At 39.9% G+C, this 16,522-nt stretch overlaps 1 protein-coding gene across 2 annotated transcripts in view; it reads left to right on the plus strand.

Moving 5' to 3' along the window:
- SPSB4 (splA/ryanodine receptor domain and SOCS box containing 4) overlaps positions 1-16,260 on the plus strand; it is an 86,043-nt gene extending 69,783 nt beyond the window's left edge. Inside the window, exon 2 of one of the 2 annotated variants that reach the window (XR_006169217.1) lies at positions 14,400-14,480. Coding sequence is in view for 1 of the 2 variants with exons in the window: in XM_042821117.1 (XP_042677051.1) it covers positions 14,400-14,527 (128 nt within the window). In the remaining variant the exon portion in view is untranslated. Of the gene's footprint in view, positions 1-14,399 lie in introns of both variants that reach the window. The other variant, XM_042821117.1, reaches the window with a different exon arrangement.
- Positions 16,261-16,522: the final 262 nt, after the last annotated feature.

A 16,522-nucleotide genomic window follows, 5' to 3' on the forward strand; every position in this document is an offset into this window, starting at 1 on the left:
GGTACATCAGCTCAGGACATAATATGAAAGCATTGCCTGCTTTTACTGTGCTGGGAAGTTATCTTAGAGACTGTGCATATTTCAGTCAGTACCAGGGCCCTGAATACACAAACCCAGAATACTAATCATGCTTCTGTGAATAAAATTAAAGCATATGTTATTAAAAAAATATATATTTCATTTGAAGTATTATGTGTGTTGTATCAACCTATGAATTTAAATCATAAACAGCTGAGAAGATGTGTGTAGATCACATTGATAATGAAGCATGGGGAGTGGGAAGAAGCTTTTACTTTTTCCTTTGCTGATATTTTTCTCAGGTCTTGATGCAGTGCTTACCAGCCCTGAACAGCTTTTGTATTTTGTGAACTAGTAGCATTGTGCTCAGCCTCCACATTCCAGACCTCCCAGTCTTCCCAGGCAGGGATGAGCACAACCTGCCTGCAGCCCTGGGAATTTCTGCAGAGGAAATCAGGAGGTGCAGGTGACAAATGCCTGCTGCATTGCTAGTGGCGTGGTTGTACTGAGCAGCACGTGCACGGGCCAACTTTTGAGTTCCTGGCAAGCAGGCAGGGTGGTCACTGCATTGCCCTCCTTGTTAGCTCTTGAGTTGGAAGTTGCTTCGGAAGGATTCAGGCAGTCTGCTTCTCATTGCTGCAGTGGCTGAAATCTTCACATATGTGCTTTGATATTGTTGCAGCTGGAAAGAGAAACATCTATCCTTGCTCATTAATTCTGATTTTTGAATTAGTTTTTTAATAAACACGGAAAGGACAAAGAGATGCAAAAGTTATCAACACTGTGGGAGATGAGCATGTGTGGGTAATGTTACCTAGAGCTCCTAAATTTTCTTACCCTTAGTGTTAGACTACGGACTTCTTTGGGCTTGTGGGTTTTGACTCCAGTTAAAAAAAACCTGAAAACAAGCACAAGGCCTTGACTTTTGCTCCCAGAGAAGAGAGTAAAAGCACAGCCAAAATAGATAACTCACTAATGGGATGGTTTAGAGAACATCTTAAATTGAAGTCTGGTCTAGGTGGCTGTTTCCACCCATAAAAAGAATGGCTCTGGGAATGTCACATTTCCAAATTTTTATTCAGTCACTGTGTGCATTATTGACTTAATTAGTACAGAAATGTCTGAGAAATCACAATGACAAAGGCATATTCCTACACCTGAGGGATTAGTGTTTTTCTCAAAAAACTGTGAATAATTAGGCAGGAAAAAAGTATATCCATTTAATTTTACAGGCTGGTTGACATTAAAAAAGACTTGGCAAGGGGAGAAAAGGCCACATATCCGTGGATAAGGGATGCTATTTAGCAGTATTTACCCTGGCAAAATTCCCTCTGGCTTTCCTGAGAATGCTGATGGAGTGAAAAAAGCTGAGTTGACACAAAGGAGAAGGAATTTAGTGGGAAACATTCTTTTGGGCTGTGTGTAATTCTGAATCTGTTTTTAATATTTTGGGGTTTTGTACTCTGGATTAAATATTGAGCTGAAGAATTTGTTTTGATAGCTTAGCATTTCATCTGCTGGACCATTATCACCTAAGTTTTAGAACAAAAAAAGCCAAATAAACCACTATGCTGATGTTTACACACCCATGGCTAGAAGAGTCTTTCATTGTTAAACCTGAGTTCGCTGAGAGCAAAAGAGCACTGAAGGAAGGCAAGAAGACAGATGATAAGATATACTTAAATGGTTTATTAGGTCTGAAAATGTGGTTGAAAAGAAAGCACTCATGGTAGAGTTATTATTATTAAAAAATATATATGTTTATACATACCACGAGTGTAAAATTGGACTGACATTCATGTCTCATCTTTTTTAACTTGCATAAACTGACAAAAAATAGTGTTCAGAATGTGAGGCTGATAGTTAGGGAATCTATATCCGTATTCTGTTCGAATGTAATGGTAATTCGGCAGCAAACTGACATTCCACTAATGAAAAACAAACACGCACACACATACATGCTGTCTTCCTGTTAAGTAGTATTAATTTTTGATTTTGAAATTTCCATATCCCAAACTGTTAATAAAATAGCAAAGAAAAAGATGACAAAAAAAATAGCCATCCCTTCTTTTGGTCTGGAAATGGTATTATTGTTTTTACTAAGCTCTGGTCTCTGCTATACACTGTGATGATTCTAGTCATTTATTGAAGTAAGTATTGGCTAGTACAAATCAACTTAATCTTAGTCTTCGCATTTACCATTTCCCAGATAAGAAAATATATCCTCTTGTAATAAAATCATGTTGAATTCAGCTGATATTTTTGTACTAAGAAATTAGTACAACTGCTCAAATTGTAGAATACGAGAAGTATTTTTGCTGCGTGTTAATGATAGCATTTGCCCAGTTCCAGCTTAGTTCCAGCACATACATACTTATTTTTACATTGGAAGAAGGAGGAGGTGGTTTAGATTTTTTCACTGGTGTTCACCCCTCCTTTATGTGTCATATGTATAAATACAAATATATATATACACGTATATATATATCCACACACATAGAGTAGTAAGCTGAATGCCTCAGACTACTACCTAAATTTCTTTGGGAAGCTTTGAAAATGTAAACAGGTAGAAAATTTTGAGAGAATTTTAGTGTATGCTCTATAACTTTCCTTCTGTATTTATGTTTGAAATCAGCAGATTTAGTGGCATAGTGGGATTCCCTTTCCTACAGAAATGAGAGGTACACAGATAAGTGAAGAGATGAGTGAATTGGTCAGCTTTGCTTTGTCCCCAGCTGCAGTGCTTTTCTTAATTGCCAGCCCTACAGATTGACTTGGGAGCTGACCATCCAGGTAGATCTTTGTTCACAATAGCTTCTCTGCCAGCCAAACGATGCTCGCCTTTGCAGCACCATCAATGAGATGGTGGCTGGGGGTGGGGAGGGCTGGAAGGGGTATTTACTGATAAAGCTTGTTTGACAGTGAATCAGTAAGAAGCAATAAATGCAGATCCTTTACAGTGTTTCATAGTTCCTTCCAGAGTGCAGTCACACTGCTTGGTATGTCATCTGCACTAGTTACTTCCTCATCTTGTTTGACATCAGTTACGTCTCGTGCAGATGGTGGCCATAAAACCATGGGTGGGTAGCGTGAGGACAAAAGGATCAAACATGAAGGAGGGAATTGTGATGAAGGAGAGGGCCCAGACAAAAGGTTCTGGACTCTTTGCTGTCCTTCTCTTCGTGTCTTCATTTTCTGGAACAGCAAGCTAACACTTTCAGGGCATGAGTCCTTATGTGTCATCTGAGAGGTCCAAAGAAACTGTGTTAGCTGGACTGGTGACCTAGAGGAGGACAGGACAGTGACTGGCTGGTATGCTGCTGCCAGCCTAGTTCTCAAATTGCATTAAGCTTTGTGCTGTGAGGAATAGAGTGATGGATGTGTGTAGAACAGCAGCAGCTTCAGCCACAGCTGCATCTTCTCTTCAGCCTCTTAGGCCAGTGGAGAAAGCTCAGAGAGGGCTTCTTCATTCAGAGGCTGCAGAAGGATCAAGTATAGGAAAGCTTTTCCCAGCAGTGCCGCCCTGAAGGGGTAGAAAAATTCAGTGCAAGCAAAATTCTAGTTATTTATCAGGTTCACATCCCATGTGAAAGCCAAGAGATTTTTCTTGAGATTTAATGTTTGTCCTCATGCTGAATCCCTTGACATGCTCAGGAGTGCCAGAACTGTACATGAGTAGCAAATCATTCTTACCAGGTGATCTGCTCAGCCTCACCTTGAGCACTGTGTGCCGTTTTGGGGGTCACAATATAGGGACAAAAACAACATCCAAAGGAGGGCTGCAAAGATGGGGAAGGGTCTGGAGGGCAGGAGGTAAGAGGAGTGGTTGAGTTCCCTTGGGTAGTTAGGCCCAGGGCAGAAGAGCTGACGGGAGCCCTCAAGGCAGCTGTGGCTTCTCACTGAGAGCAGACGGGCAGTGCTGAGCTCTGCTCTGTGTGACAGCATAGGACCAGAGGGAATGGCATGGAGATGTGCTGGAGAGGGCCAGGTGGGGTCAGGGAGAGGTTGTGCACTGGAGGATGATGGGCATGGAGCAGCTCCCAGGGCACTGCGCATGGAGTTCAGTGGGCCTTTGGACACTGTTCCCAGGCATAGGACTTGGTTTTGGGTGGTCCTGGAGCCAGGAGTTGGACCTGATACCCCCTGTGGGGCCTTTCCAACTCAAGAGATTTTGGGATTCTGTGATATCCCCCTCACCCATCCCTTTTCCTTCAGCAAACTTTGCGTTGGTGCTTTAAAGGCTCAGAGTGTGATAACACATAACCTAGAGCAGCTGTAGGAATACATAATAAGGAAATCAGCCTTCCTTGCTTTTTTTTTTCTCAGAAAATGACCATTTTCAATACAGGAGTGCCAGTTGTAGGCAGCAGCACAGCAGTGTGAAATTTCAGGCAGAGCTTTGCCGAGGTTGAAACATGGTTACAGGAGCTTGTGATAAGAAGAGCTGAACAATGGTGAGTAAAGACAGCCCTGTGCATCCAACTTGGGGTATCTGAGTGCTTTAGAAATGTCTTCAGAGAGCATCAGCTGTGTTTGCATGAAAGGAACAACGAATCATATGTTCAGCATGAAAATCAGATCATTTCTAGTACCCATTTTGTGCCAGTAGAGTTTATGTTACTTAAAGAAAAAAAGTCCCTTTCAAGAAATGTAAATATAAATAGTAATGAAATAACAGGATCGAATTAATGCATTAAGCCTGATTTGCAATTTCATTGCTCCGGATTTATTCCAATATAATTCTATTAATATGAGAAGTAGAGTAACAAAGTGCCAAATCAGGTCTGTTGTTTGCAGATCTCCCCCAGAGCTCATTAGGGTGTATACAATTGCATTAAAATTTTAATGATGCACTACACAAGTTTTTTTGCTTGGTTTGAGGAAATCTGCGTATGTTGGAGCCTCTGGGTAAGTTAAATTGAAGCAATTGAGAAAGTGTCATGTAGCAGTAATACAAGGAGTGTAGTAAAATATTGATTGTCTCTGAACAGCTCAACACAATTTTTATAAATCTAAGCAGGATAGTCATCAGTTCTGTCACCGGTCATCACTTCTGTTAATTATGGCAAAACTATGAAGAAAGCAACAGTGGGATGCAGAAGATGTTTTAATTCCATTTCATTGCCAGCTAAAGTAAGTAACTTTATTATGTAGTATAACATGAAAAACCCATATAGAGAACTACTGTGGTAGGTTCCAGCTGAGAATATATGAGCTGTAAGCCTTGGAAATCTTGAATGAGCATGTATTGGTTTAGTGTGATAGCATTTAGAAATTCCTGTGAGGCTCCAGAGTGCAAGATGACAGCTTAGTGCATCGTCCCACACGACAAGTAGGTCATAAGAAATGTAACAGGTAGATAAAGTAGGCCACTGGGAGAAGGGCAGACAGAGAAGTCAGACAGTCAGATGGGTTCAGCACATATTTGTGATGCTTTGTCTTTTTGTATGCCTTTCTCTCATCCACACATTTTTACTCCCTCTCTTAAAAAAGTGTCCTTCAGGAGATTAACCCAAAAAATAAAGTGTGCTTAAGAACAAGAGTGAAAATTTAGGATTTCGAATATTAGAATATTCTAATCTGCTGTTATGCTATTAAGACAGGAAATGTGCTAGTGAATCGAGGGATGGGCAAAGATTTGCCTAAAAGCAGTCTGAATTTTTCCCCTAGAACAATAAAAACTTGTTCACAACCATAGAAGTTGTTATAGGCAGGTCCTTGTGCAGGGGTGTTTTCTGTGCCTGTTTATGAAGCACGTTTCTTGGAGAGAGAAACTGGAAGAAGTGTTCAGCGTATTTCAGTTGTCATGTTGCATATTGTCTGCACCGTGTGACTACCTGTTACAGGAGCTGTCTGCAGTGGTTCATCCTTGAAACCTGAACTTTCCTTCAACTTTCTCAGTAACTACTTTCCCTATAAATCTATCCATAACTCCCTAAACAACTCAGTGAAATTCTCATCCAAGCTTTAATCTTCTCACACCTTGATATGTTTTAAGTTCCATCTTTATGGCCTGGCGTGCACAAACTGAATTTAATGGTGATAAATGTGCTGAGAATAGAATCTGTAAAGTGTGCATTAATCTGTGCCAGATTCTCATTCCCAACGTGTTAAGCTTGAGGAAGCTGAACTGTGAGGATCTAAGGAGCCCATTCCTGTAACTTAGGCTCATCTTTTTTACAAGCACTTTTTGTTTGTTTGTTTTTAGGTGGTTTAAGGTGTCTTTTCTACTACGAAGCAGTTAGATCATCGCTGAAATAACTATCTCAATTTAGCTTCATCCAGTGTTCAAAACAGAGTGGGGAGTTGTTTTGTGGAAGTATTTGAGGGTAGGAGAAGAGCAAACAAATCTAGTTCAGAAAGCAAATTTTTCTATCCTTCCTATTTGTGTTTTCCTGATGCGAACAGGGAATGAAATCATACGTGTGCTTCCTCTTTCAGAAGAGAAGTGGCGTGGTTTTCCCTCTCCCCCTCTCAGAGCATACAAAAACAGTGGACTACCGAGCTTTGCTGCTTTCATTGCTGGTAAAATTTGTCATTATCTGGATCCATTTTGCAGCTTCTGAGAAAAAGAGCAGTGCTCATAATCTGTGAGGTGGATGAGTAGTGTGTTAAAATATTCTCAAAGCTGAATCATACCTGTAATTTTTATTACTGTGAATGGAATTATTATAAAGCACATGTGCATTTGAATTACCTTTCCTAATTCAGAAAATGAAGGTGTTCTGGAAAGGTCCCACATGTGTTGTCAGTGCATTTATTTGTTAATTTATCCCCGATTTGGGCTGTGAGCTAGACTTTATATTGCCCTGTGTTGTGAGTGTGCTTCAGTTCACCTATTGCCTTTATTAAGGTGGACCGTAAACCCACCTGGATGGTAAGAACTGTGCTGAAATACTGTTCAGGCAGATGCTCACTGAAGTCATGATGATGAGCTAAAAAGTTCCTTGGGGCATGGTTAAACATTTGCTTTTGAAGCACTGTAATAATATTGAAAATTCAATTGACGGTACAGCAGCTTACTTCATGAATGTCTGCGTCTATGAGAGCTTAAGATAACTTTTGCCATCAGATAGACTAATGCTGCCAGTCTTTATAGGTGTTCCATCAAGTTGCGAGTGAGATTGTTGAGTTTCTGAGAGGTAGCCTAGTGATGTTGAAGGTACTGCTGCCAGCTCTGACAATTAGTGCTGTTAAACCACAAATTATCTTGAAACTCTCTTCTTACATCTGCAGGACCTGTTGTGTTGATCTGTCCTAGACCTGTGGGCATTGTTCTGTATGAGCAATCATTTCTTTTATTTATAGACTGCCTAGGAAACCTCTTGGGTTGTCACACAGTAAACAGCTTCATCTTGGTTTGTTGCCTTGTTTTTTTAACTCCCTCCCAGAACAATCCTTGTGCCAAGACATTTGTTTTTCTTTCTTTTATGGTAAGGGAAGGGGAGAATGAAAGAGTGAACCAGCTCGAGTTATTTAATTCTGTGCGGGTGATGGACATGTTTGCTCTAACACCATCTCAGCTCCATAAGGCTCACCTCAGGACTTCGACTTTCTGTGAAGTCTCTGGACGAGGCATTTACCCACTGTTTATCAATATCATTTCCTTAGTAAAACAGATACAGTGTTATCAGTCTCTGCTTACCACTTGCATGGACCAACACTAAGTCAGTGGAGAATGTTTGAGCTTTCTAAAGAGGGTTGCTAAATTATTTAGATATGGTTCCCTGTATATACCCTTCCTACAACTGCGAACAGGCAAATTACTTTTCTAGGGAAAAACACTCCTGTAAGCAGTGTGCTTGTGGCCTGTGCTTAGGCTTACTAAATTGAAACCTTTAGGAATAATTGCAAAACTTGCATTGAATTCACTGGATGTGGGCATGTGCTCTGGTGCTTTCTGATGATTGTCCTCTCTTGTCTTTCTCATAGCAGATTGCAAGCAGTGAAATGTGAAGAAGAGATTACAAGGAGACATGTATTTACAGTCAAATGACCCATTCTTTATCAGCCTTCTAACAGGAGGCTGCTAGCTTTTGGAAATTTGGGGGGGATTCTTTTTCTTTCTCCTTTCCTCTCAAGAAAGTACAGCTGGAGAGCATAAGCTGAAAACAAATTACACTGCAGAATATTTGCTTGCTCACTGCTGCTCTTTGAGGTTAATTCTGCAAAAGGTTGCCTGACTGAAGCTTTAAGCAGCGCGTAGCTGTTTTACACTTAGAAGCTGAAGGTATGCTTAAATGATTCCCCTGGCCCAGCACATGACATGCAAGCAGTGGGGGCAGAAGTTTAACATGGAGTCGTTTTTCGAACTTCTCTACCTTCCTTTCCTCTTTAAAATATTTGATTTCAAATACCAGATTTTTGGAGGAACATGTGTTAGCTCAGCTACAGCGGGAGAGGTGCTGACATTATATTTATAGTTTTCCTTTTTTTTTTTTTTCTTTTCTTGCCCAGTCTGCTAAAAGCAAGGTGCTGATGCAGTGCTACAGGAGGTTTTATTTGTTCTGGAAGACAATTGCTGGAGATGCTGCCTGTCAACTGATAACAAAACCTCCCCATCTGTCACCTTTTGCAGAAGGGAGCAGGGTGGCTTGCAGCTGTGCATGAAAGCCCTGCAGGGCAGCAAGGGAATGGTGGTGGGGCTGCAGGGTGTGTGTTCTGCTGCCGAGAGCCTGCTGCTTTGGGCACATGTGTCTGGGAGAAGTGTGACCGTGTGCTTGGGTGTGCTCTTCTGAGTTGCAGGCTTCTTGGAAGTGTTGTGCTCCTGGATCTCCAGAGCTGTGACTAAAACGTGGTGTTCTGAGGTACTCCGTTTACGTGTCTTGCTGGGTTAGACTGCAGAGCTCATAGACATCTATGGCAAAGATAGATAAGAAATTTCTTTTATCCTGTTATGCTTTCACTGAATTTTCATTACTGCTAGGAGATTTATTAGTATTTTTTATGACCAGTCATAGCCTATGTTCTTTAAAATATTATTTGCAATTTCCTTTTTCTAGAATGTGCCATTTAAAGAACACAAGTCAAATTTTCCATCAGTTGCATCAGGGAAGTCATAAATATGTCAAAGGGGGTGTATTTATGTACCGTATTATGTTGGAGAAAGATTTTGGCCTGTAGTGTGCAAAATTAAAACAATAATTAAGCTCTGACAGAACGGTTGGAAGGCAAACTACTGCCCTACTTATATCTGTATGTTTATTGTATGTGATATTTCAAGGGTAATTACAAATTCCTATATACCCTAATTCACCCTAATGGAAATACTTGGGTCACGTTACCCTTTCACAGGTGTTTTAGTATCTGGAATTAGAGGAAAAATTTAAGAAAAAGATTAAAAAGGAGTGCTGTGGTCTGAAGCATGGAGGGCTTGGTGCCCTGATCAGGCTGAGGGCCACCCAGCAGCACAGGCAGGCATCGGGTAGTAATGGAGTTTGCAGAGGCTGAGATGAAGACGGAGTGGTTCAGAGCTGGGGCCTGATTGATGTGGAATTCCTGGAGGATGAGAGGACAGAAGAGGGGGATTTGGTCAGTATCTACCAAGTACGTAGTAAACAGAAACCATTATGCCTAAATAATGCTCAGTCTTAAGGCAGAGGCATCGTGCTCATGAAACTGAAGTGTCTCCTCAGTTTCCACACCTCTGTGCAGCAGGCTTTTGCAGAGGTTCTTTCCTTTCTTTGTTCTTGAGGCAGTGTGGCTTCACCTTATTCCTGTGGTGAAGAGGTATACATTTGGGAACAGAAACAATGTTAATGTTTGTTAATCTTTTATGGCCAGAAATACCAAAGTAGAAGATAACTTGGTGGTTCAAGTAGGCATAAAAAAAAAAACTCCTAAAAATTCTTAAATTTTTGTGACACTGGTGCTCACAAAAATCTCATTTTCCAACCAGATTTAGGATTGCTTTTTTTTCCCCCTAGACAATTGTTATTCTATAAAGTAAGATAAAAATGTACTTTACAAATTAATGAGAACTGCAAACGTTGTGGGTTGCTCTAGGTTTAGAAATTTATTTCAGAAAGTGATTACTGTTGTTTGGCAAATAACTGCCTTGTGCTGAAAGCTGTTCTTTTGTACAAGCATTATGTAATGTGGCAGTTAATAACATTAATGTTATTGGATGTTAGATGACTTCAGTATCTTGACGATAAAAGCCTGTTTACAAAGATGAGGCATTCTTGTTGGAGTGCCAGATTGTTAAGTAACCGCAGGTTGCCAGCCTAAATGAACTTGCAGCCTGTAATGATGTGTGAATTGCTATTGCAGATGCATATTTATTGGGAAAATGCTCTGGAACACTTCACTGGTCACAGTTACAAAGCGTGCTGTTAGAATGCACGCATGTATGTGCAGCTCGGCCTGGCTCATGATGGTGTCTACTGCCAGGGGCACCTCTTGGTGGCATGCAGCTCTGTGCCAGTGCTGGCAGTGCTCCATGCCCCCTTTTAAATTGAACTTGTTGTGAACTCCTGGGAGATATGGGAACTAAGCCGAGTAGTGATATTTTTTTCACTATTGTTTTTGCTGTTGAAAAGTATCTTTTGGTGATGTGACATCTCTGAGAATCTGCCTTTAGGTAGAGAAGTTTCATACTAACCCATAAATGGAAAGATTCCTGCAGATGCATTCAGAAATGGAACTGCAATTTGGAGGGAGCCAGACCTGGAGGCTACCAGCTAAGCTAGGGCTGATTTTTCTTCTTGAAGTTCTGCTGGAGCCTGAAAGGAAGCTAAGTTTCCTGTGCAAAGCTTGCTGCCATGTGCTGGAATATCTCACTGTTTCTTAGCCTGGTTGGGAATTCAGTACAAAGAACCATTCTTGTGAATTGTGTTTTCTTTACAATTTTGTATTTCAGCTCAGTAATTCATTCCTCTTTTTTCTAATTGATAGAGTATTACTGGAGTGCACATACCTTCACTGAAATGGCTGGGTATTCTTTCTTTCTGGAAGCTTGAATTGCTCTAATTTCATTCCATTTTGGGCTATTCTAAAATAAAATATTTGTTTAGAGTTGGGATAAAGAGTAAACCTAATCGTTTACTAAATACTTTGATTTGAATTATCGTTTTCTGCCCTTGCTAGGGACACCAATCAGTTAATATCCTCATACTTAAAAGTTTTTCAAAGGTAAACAGTAGGAAGACATATTTCAGTAGCCACATTTACAGATTACCATGTGGCTTCAGAATATCCATTTTGCTATCTATTGCATGTTGGAATATTTTCTTGTCATTTGCACTGTTGAGTATTTTGGATGCATGAGGTCTGTGTGTGTGTGTTTTAGGTGACGTGCACAGTAGTGTATGCTTGAGACAGTTGAACTTTTCCTTTCCATGCTTTTATCTCTAACCGAACTTCCATGAAAACATAAGGCAGTTTTGCTGTTTGCATGTGAGTAATCCTGCTGCTGTTAGAGCCGGTGATGAACACCCTCCTCACCACCATCCAGTTCCCTGCCAGCAGTGCTGATGTCAGCCCAGCTTCCTCTTACCAGGCTCCAGCAGAGGAAGTGACGCAGTTGATGAACTATCAGCACCAGGGCACAGTTCTGGCAGAGCCTGAGCTTAGCACCCAGCTGGGACACCAGCAAACAGCACTTGGTGAACCTGAAAGCATCTCTGAAATTACCACTCACATCTGTGCTGTGGGGCAGTTGTACTCTGGCCTTTTCCCTGCCGGTTTCTGAGGCTGTGCTGGCACCCGGTGCTGCTGAGGGTCCTGCCCAGCTGCTGAGGCTGGGATGCACTCCCCACTGCTGTGGAGCATGGAGTGAAGGCAGTTGTGCAATTGTCAGTCTTTTTGCACAGCCTCTCCTGTCTTCTCAGTGTATACAAAGGCGACTACCTGAAGTCGGCCCAATTTTCAGGATCTAACTAAAACCCCAGCCTTTTCCCAAATGATCTTCATTTGTAAAATACTTCATAAAAATACAGCATAGGAGAGTATTTGCACAGAGGCACATAGCAAATGTTTCGTTGTCACTCTGTTGAGCAAGGCTGCCTAAAACTTTTCACTCTTTAATTTTAAGCAGCTTTACAATTATATGAGCTATTTTGAAACATAATATGATTTCTTTTCCTGAATTTAACTTTTGGTCATTTAGGACTATTCACAGCTGCAAGTTTTTATTTAAAATCCTGTTATTACAAATTTTCTGCAAACTCTTAGCAGAACCAGCAACCCAGAGAATATCACATCTACTTGTGTAGGACAAACTTGTAGGTTTCTTTGTTTCTTTATTTTAACTGCTGTTTCATAGAAAGGAAAATAAAGATGGTGTAGTTAAATTTTTGAGTTGCAGAACACCTTCAGTGTATGTGATTCAGCAGCTGTTGCAAACACTTGGGGACACTTTCTTTAGCATTTCAGAATTCCCTGTAGAAGTGAGAAAAAAGAGGCTCACTTAGCAGTTCAAACTTGAAAAATATTTTAACCTTTCCTTAAACTGTATTTTAAAGTTTAGAATTAACTCCGTTCCCAGCTGCACAGATGGCTGCATTTTGCATATTCCTTTGTCTAGGAGAAGAAGAGACCATGTGATCAGTTAATGGCTTAAAACACTGTTAGTCTTCATTTTACATCTTCTTTATGGGACCCTCAGGGATTGGGGAAGATACTCGGAGAATAGCTGTTTATGGTTAAGACCTGTGATATGTGTTGTACTCTGTGTCCTGGAACTCATGAGCTATTTTTGCTCTGACTTACTAACCCTTGTTAATGAATTTTAGAGTTTCATTCCTGAAGCATCAATATTCATAATTCTGATACTTAAAAGTTAGAACTAAGATCTCAAATATATAGAAAATGTTACTTTATTGCTGTAATGTGTGGGTTCTCTTGAAAAAAAATCTTGGAATAGCCAAAATTCTACATGAAGTGGAAATGGATTGTAAGAACAAATAGACTTCACAACTGAGTCACAGAAGTTGTTTTAAAGCTAAATATGCTTTTTAGGCTTTCAGCACACCACAGAATGCTTTGTAGGCTTTTTCCTTGGACAGTTTTTGGAAACACCGTAATGAACTGTGCATACTACAAATCAAATGTGGTGCTAGGATAAGTGACAAAAAATCCATGAAGTCAGTGGTCTGTCAATTTTAGTATATGAAGCCAATCCTTAAGCCTGGTATTTTGTCTTCAAGTAGGTTTTAAAATGATAGCAACTGAAAGATTGATAGATTAACTTTTTAGATGTGTAAACCTGCGTATGTGGGACATGTAAGAGCTCCTGACAGAACTGTTGGGAGCTGAACAATTCTGAGTGCTTGTAAGAAAACGTGTCAAGTTCATGAAAGGCTCTCACTGTTATAAAGGCATGACAGATTTTTGCTCATATTTTGGGATCATTAATATAAATGCTGCTGGTTTTACCCCATAAACACAGAAAGCTTCCTGTAGTCTTTAAAGCTCTTCTGTTTTAGAGCGATGTGTGCAGCCAAGTGCATCTGGTTCAAGTTGTTCTTGAGGATGGGCATAGCCTGTCTTTACAGCTTTATTCCTATTTCTGCTGCAAACCAATCTCCATTGCAAATCCCACAGTTACTGTGGTTCACACTACTACAGAAAGGAAATGCAATGACCTTTCTGCAGTTCCCTGTAACTTGCATATCAGCATAGGAAGGAGATAGAGTTAAGATGGTTCGAGATTCTGTCATCGTTGTTTGGGTCTCCAGTCTTAACTTCTGTCCATCAGGAATTTCAGTTGCTTTGTGTTTTGAGGTTATTTGTGTCTGTATGAGAGCAAACACAGTGGCTTCCAGTCTGCTGAATGCTCCTCCCCTCATTTATTAATGGGGTAAAGGTTAAATTCCCTATAGATTTTTGAGGGTCCTTTATTTATTTATTTAGTTAGTTAGTTAGTTAGCTTCTGGTTAATTTCTAAGAAAGAATGGCTAAGAGAGTGTCACAGGAAAAGCAGTGTTTGCTGAGAAGTCTGCTTACCCTTAAGTACTGTTTCCAGTTCCTGAGGCACAGAAGGAGTTGGTATGCAGGGGTCAGAAGTTGCCAGTTTAGTTCATGTTAACACAACATACGGAATGTTGTGTTACAGAGCAGAAGCTCTTTGTCTTATTAGAAATCTGGAAATGCAGTAACTCGTTATGCTGCAACTTCGGAAGTGTGAAAAGTGGTTCTGTGTTATTTTAAGCCTTAAGCTGAAGAAGCTCAGTCTGAAATTGTGGTCAGCTGGAATGATTGAAATGTGCAGCATTATCTCTTTGCTTCTATGGAAGTTCTCAGTTACCTTATGGTCGGCAGGTTTTTCACAGTGCCATTACTAGCTTCACTACTGCTTAACACAATACAGAATCTATGTTAATAACACAGACTGTAAGTGGAGATGCTGAGAAATTAACTCTGTCTTTTTTTTTCTCCAGCGGAGCCCCTGCCTTTAATGGACTTGTGCCGAAGATCAATTCGTTTTGCTCTTGGCAGAGACCGCCTGCATGACATAGAAATTCTACCTTTGCCTCTGTCTCTGAAAAATTATTTACAGTATCAATAAGACGTCTAGAACCCTCCGGCCTCACATTGGACTACACCAATGCAAATAGCAGAAAATTGTTTACAGCAAATTAAACATTTTCGTGATGGACACTTAAGTGTTATTTAATTTTTAATATATATATTTTTTTCTGAATCAGTGAAAGCAGATCACTGTGGGGGACTACTAAAGAATGTGAAAACATTGATTTGATCAAGATTCATGTGCTATCTGTTGCCTGTTGTGTTTACAGTCCTGAAAGCCATTATCTTAAGCTGTCATATATTGGTTTACTGTTGATGCCTCGAGTAAATGCCAATAGAAAATCTGACCTGCAAGATCCCCTGTCAAGCAGGACAGAGCATTCTTCAATAATGTGGTTTTTTTGTTTTTTTGTTTTTTTTTCTTTCTTTCTGTCTTTCTCTCTTCTATATCCTACCCCACTATGATCAGCTAGCAAAGGAAAACTTGAAAAATGCTTAAATCTGACCTTTGGTATCCAGAGTTGTTAAGAGCTTTGAGTGTTCCTGGCATCATCAGCCTGTAACACCTAAAAGCTCTGACATTAGGGAGGACAAATTTTAAAAAAAGGAAGAAAGCAAGCAGATTGTCTAGAAGAATGTGTGATTTAAAACATGAAAGGAAAAATCAGATATGTGTTTCTGAAAAGTCAGTTTTTTGACACGGTAAGTGAGATGCAGTCCGTTGCTTTCAAGACCAAATGTAGTCCCTCCAAAGTTCTGCAGTCTATAGCAAAGTGCTCACTACCCTAAGAATGCAGGAGACTAATATTTTAGACAACTCATCACTTCTTTTTTGAACAAATTTATAATTTTTATGTGGTATGAACTCTAAATACTTGGTTCTCTTCTTAATGTATGTGTGGCTATAATGTTTATTTATCTGTTTAGAATCTGTGGTGTTCTCATTTAACTGTTTCCCATCTTGGGGGTTACTGATTTTGTTGTGTTGTTTTTTTTTGTTTTTTTTTCCCCCCCAACTTCACCTGAAATGTTATTAATTTTTCAGGCTCATCCCATTTTTAAGATGCTGCTTTCTATTTGCATTTCTTACATGTTTCAGATTATCAGCCTCATCAGTTACCTAGTTTTTAAACTGGAAGTTGTTGCTATGGCAGGTTGTCAAATGTTTAGACTGAGCTGCCTTCAGCGTATTTTAATGTGAATTTACTGATGAATGAAGAGAAAATTTCTAATAAAGTCTACTGTCCAAAATAAAACTCATGTCTTCTTTGATGAACTTCAACTGCATACAGAGTTGAAGTTCAGCTTCTCCTGCAGCTTTGTGAGTGTTTGTGTCCAGGAGTGTTTTGGAATCGTTTCTTTGAGTTCCTGTACGAGTGAAGATGATAATACTGCAGGCAATGTAGTGTCCTGTTTCCTGATTTATGTCACTGTCTTTGAATGTGGTTGTTCTCGAGTCTTACACTTTTAATGTGTTTCTAGCCAGGCTCCTCCTCTAACTAATGCCTCAGTTATGTGTTAAATTGCACTTTGAGATGCAATGATTGTATTGTAAATTGACATTTGACTGTGTGTGTGATACAGGCAAATGCACTGACATGGAGATGGTTGTCCTGCTCTCAGTCACCCCAATTACAAATTCAATCTGAAAAGAGAAATCTGAGGTAAAAATACAGCAATATGAGCAAGTGTGGAAGTAGCAAGAGCAAGATAATGTAATTATGTCAAAAATGAAATAAAGATTTGCTTCTCTTGGGCTTAACTATGCAAGTTGATGACTATTTCAGCATTGATGTATATTTGGGCTTGCTTTCACTTAGGGTGAGAAGTACATGTTGTATCTCTAACTTTGCTAAGGGGAAGAAATTACAGTTGTGGTCAAGATTGCATATTTTTCCCATTTGCTTTGCTTATAATTTGAACCTTTTGTCTTACTAGGTAAAAAGGAAGAAGGTGATGTAAATATGTAAGAATGAAAGAGCAACGTCAGGTGAGCAGCTGTTCAGGAATGGTGGAGTAGTCACGGTACATC

This window comes from Centrocercus urophasianus, unplaced genomic scaffold (genome assembly GCF_019232065.1).
Source record: "Centrocercus urophasianus isolate 14NV4802_14NV808 unplaced genomic scaffold, USGS_Curo_1.0 seq_19, whole genome shotgun sequence".
NCBI lineage: Eukaryota > Metazoa > Chordata > Aves > Galliformes > Phasianidae > Centrocercus > Centrocercus urophasianus.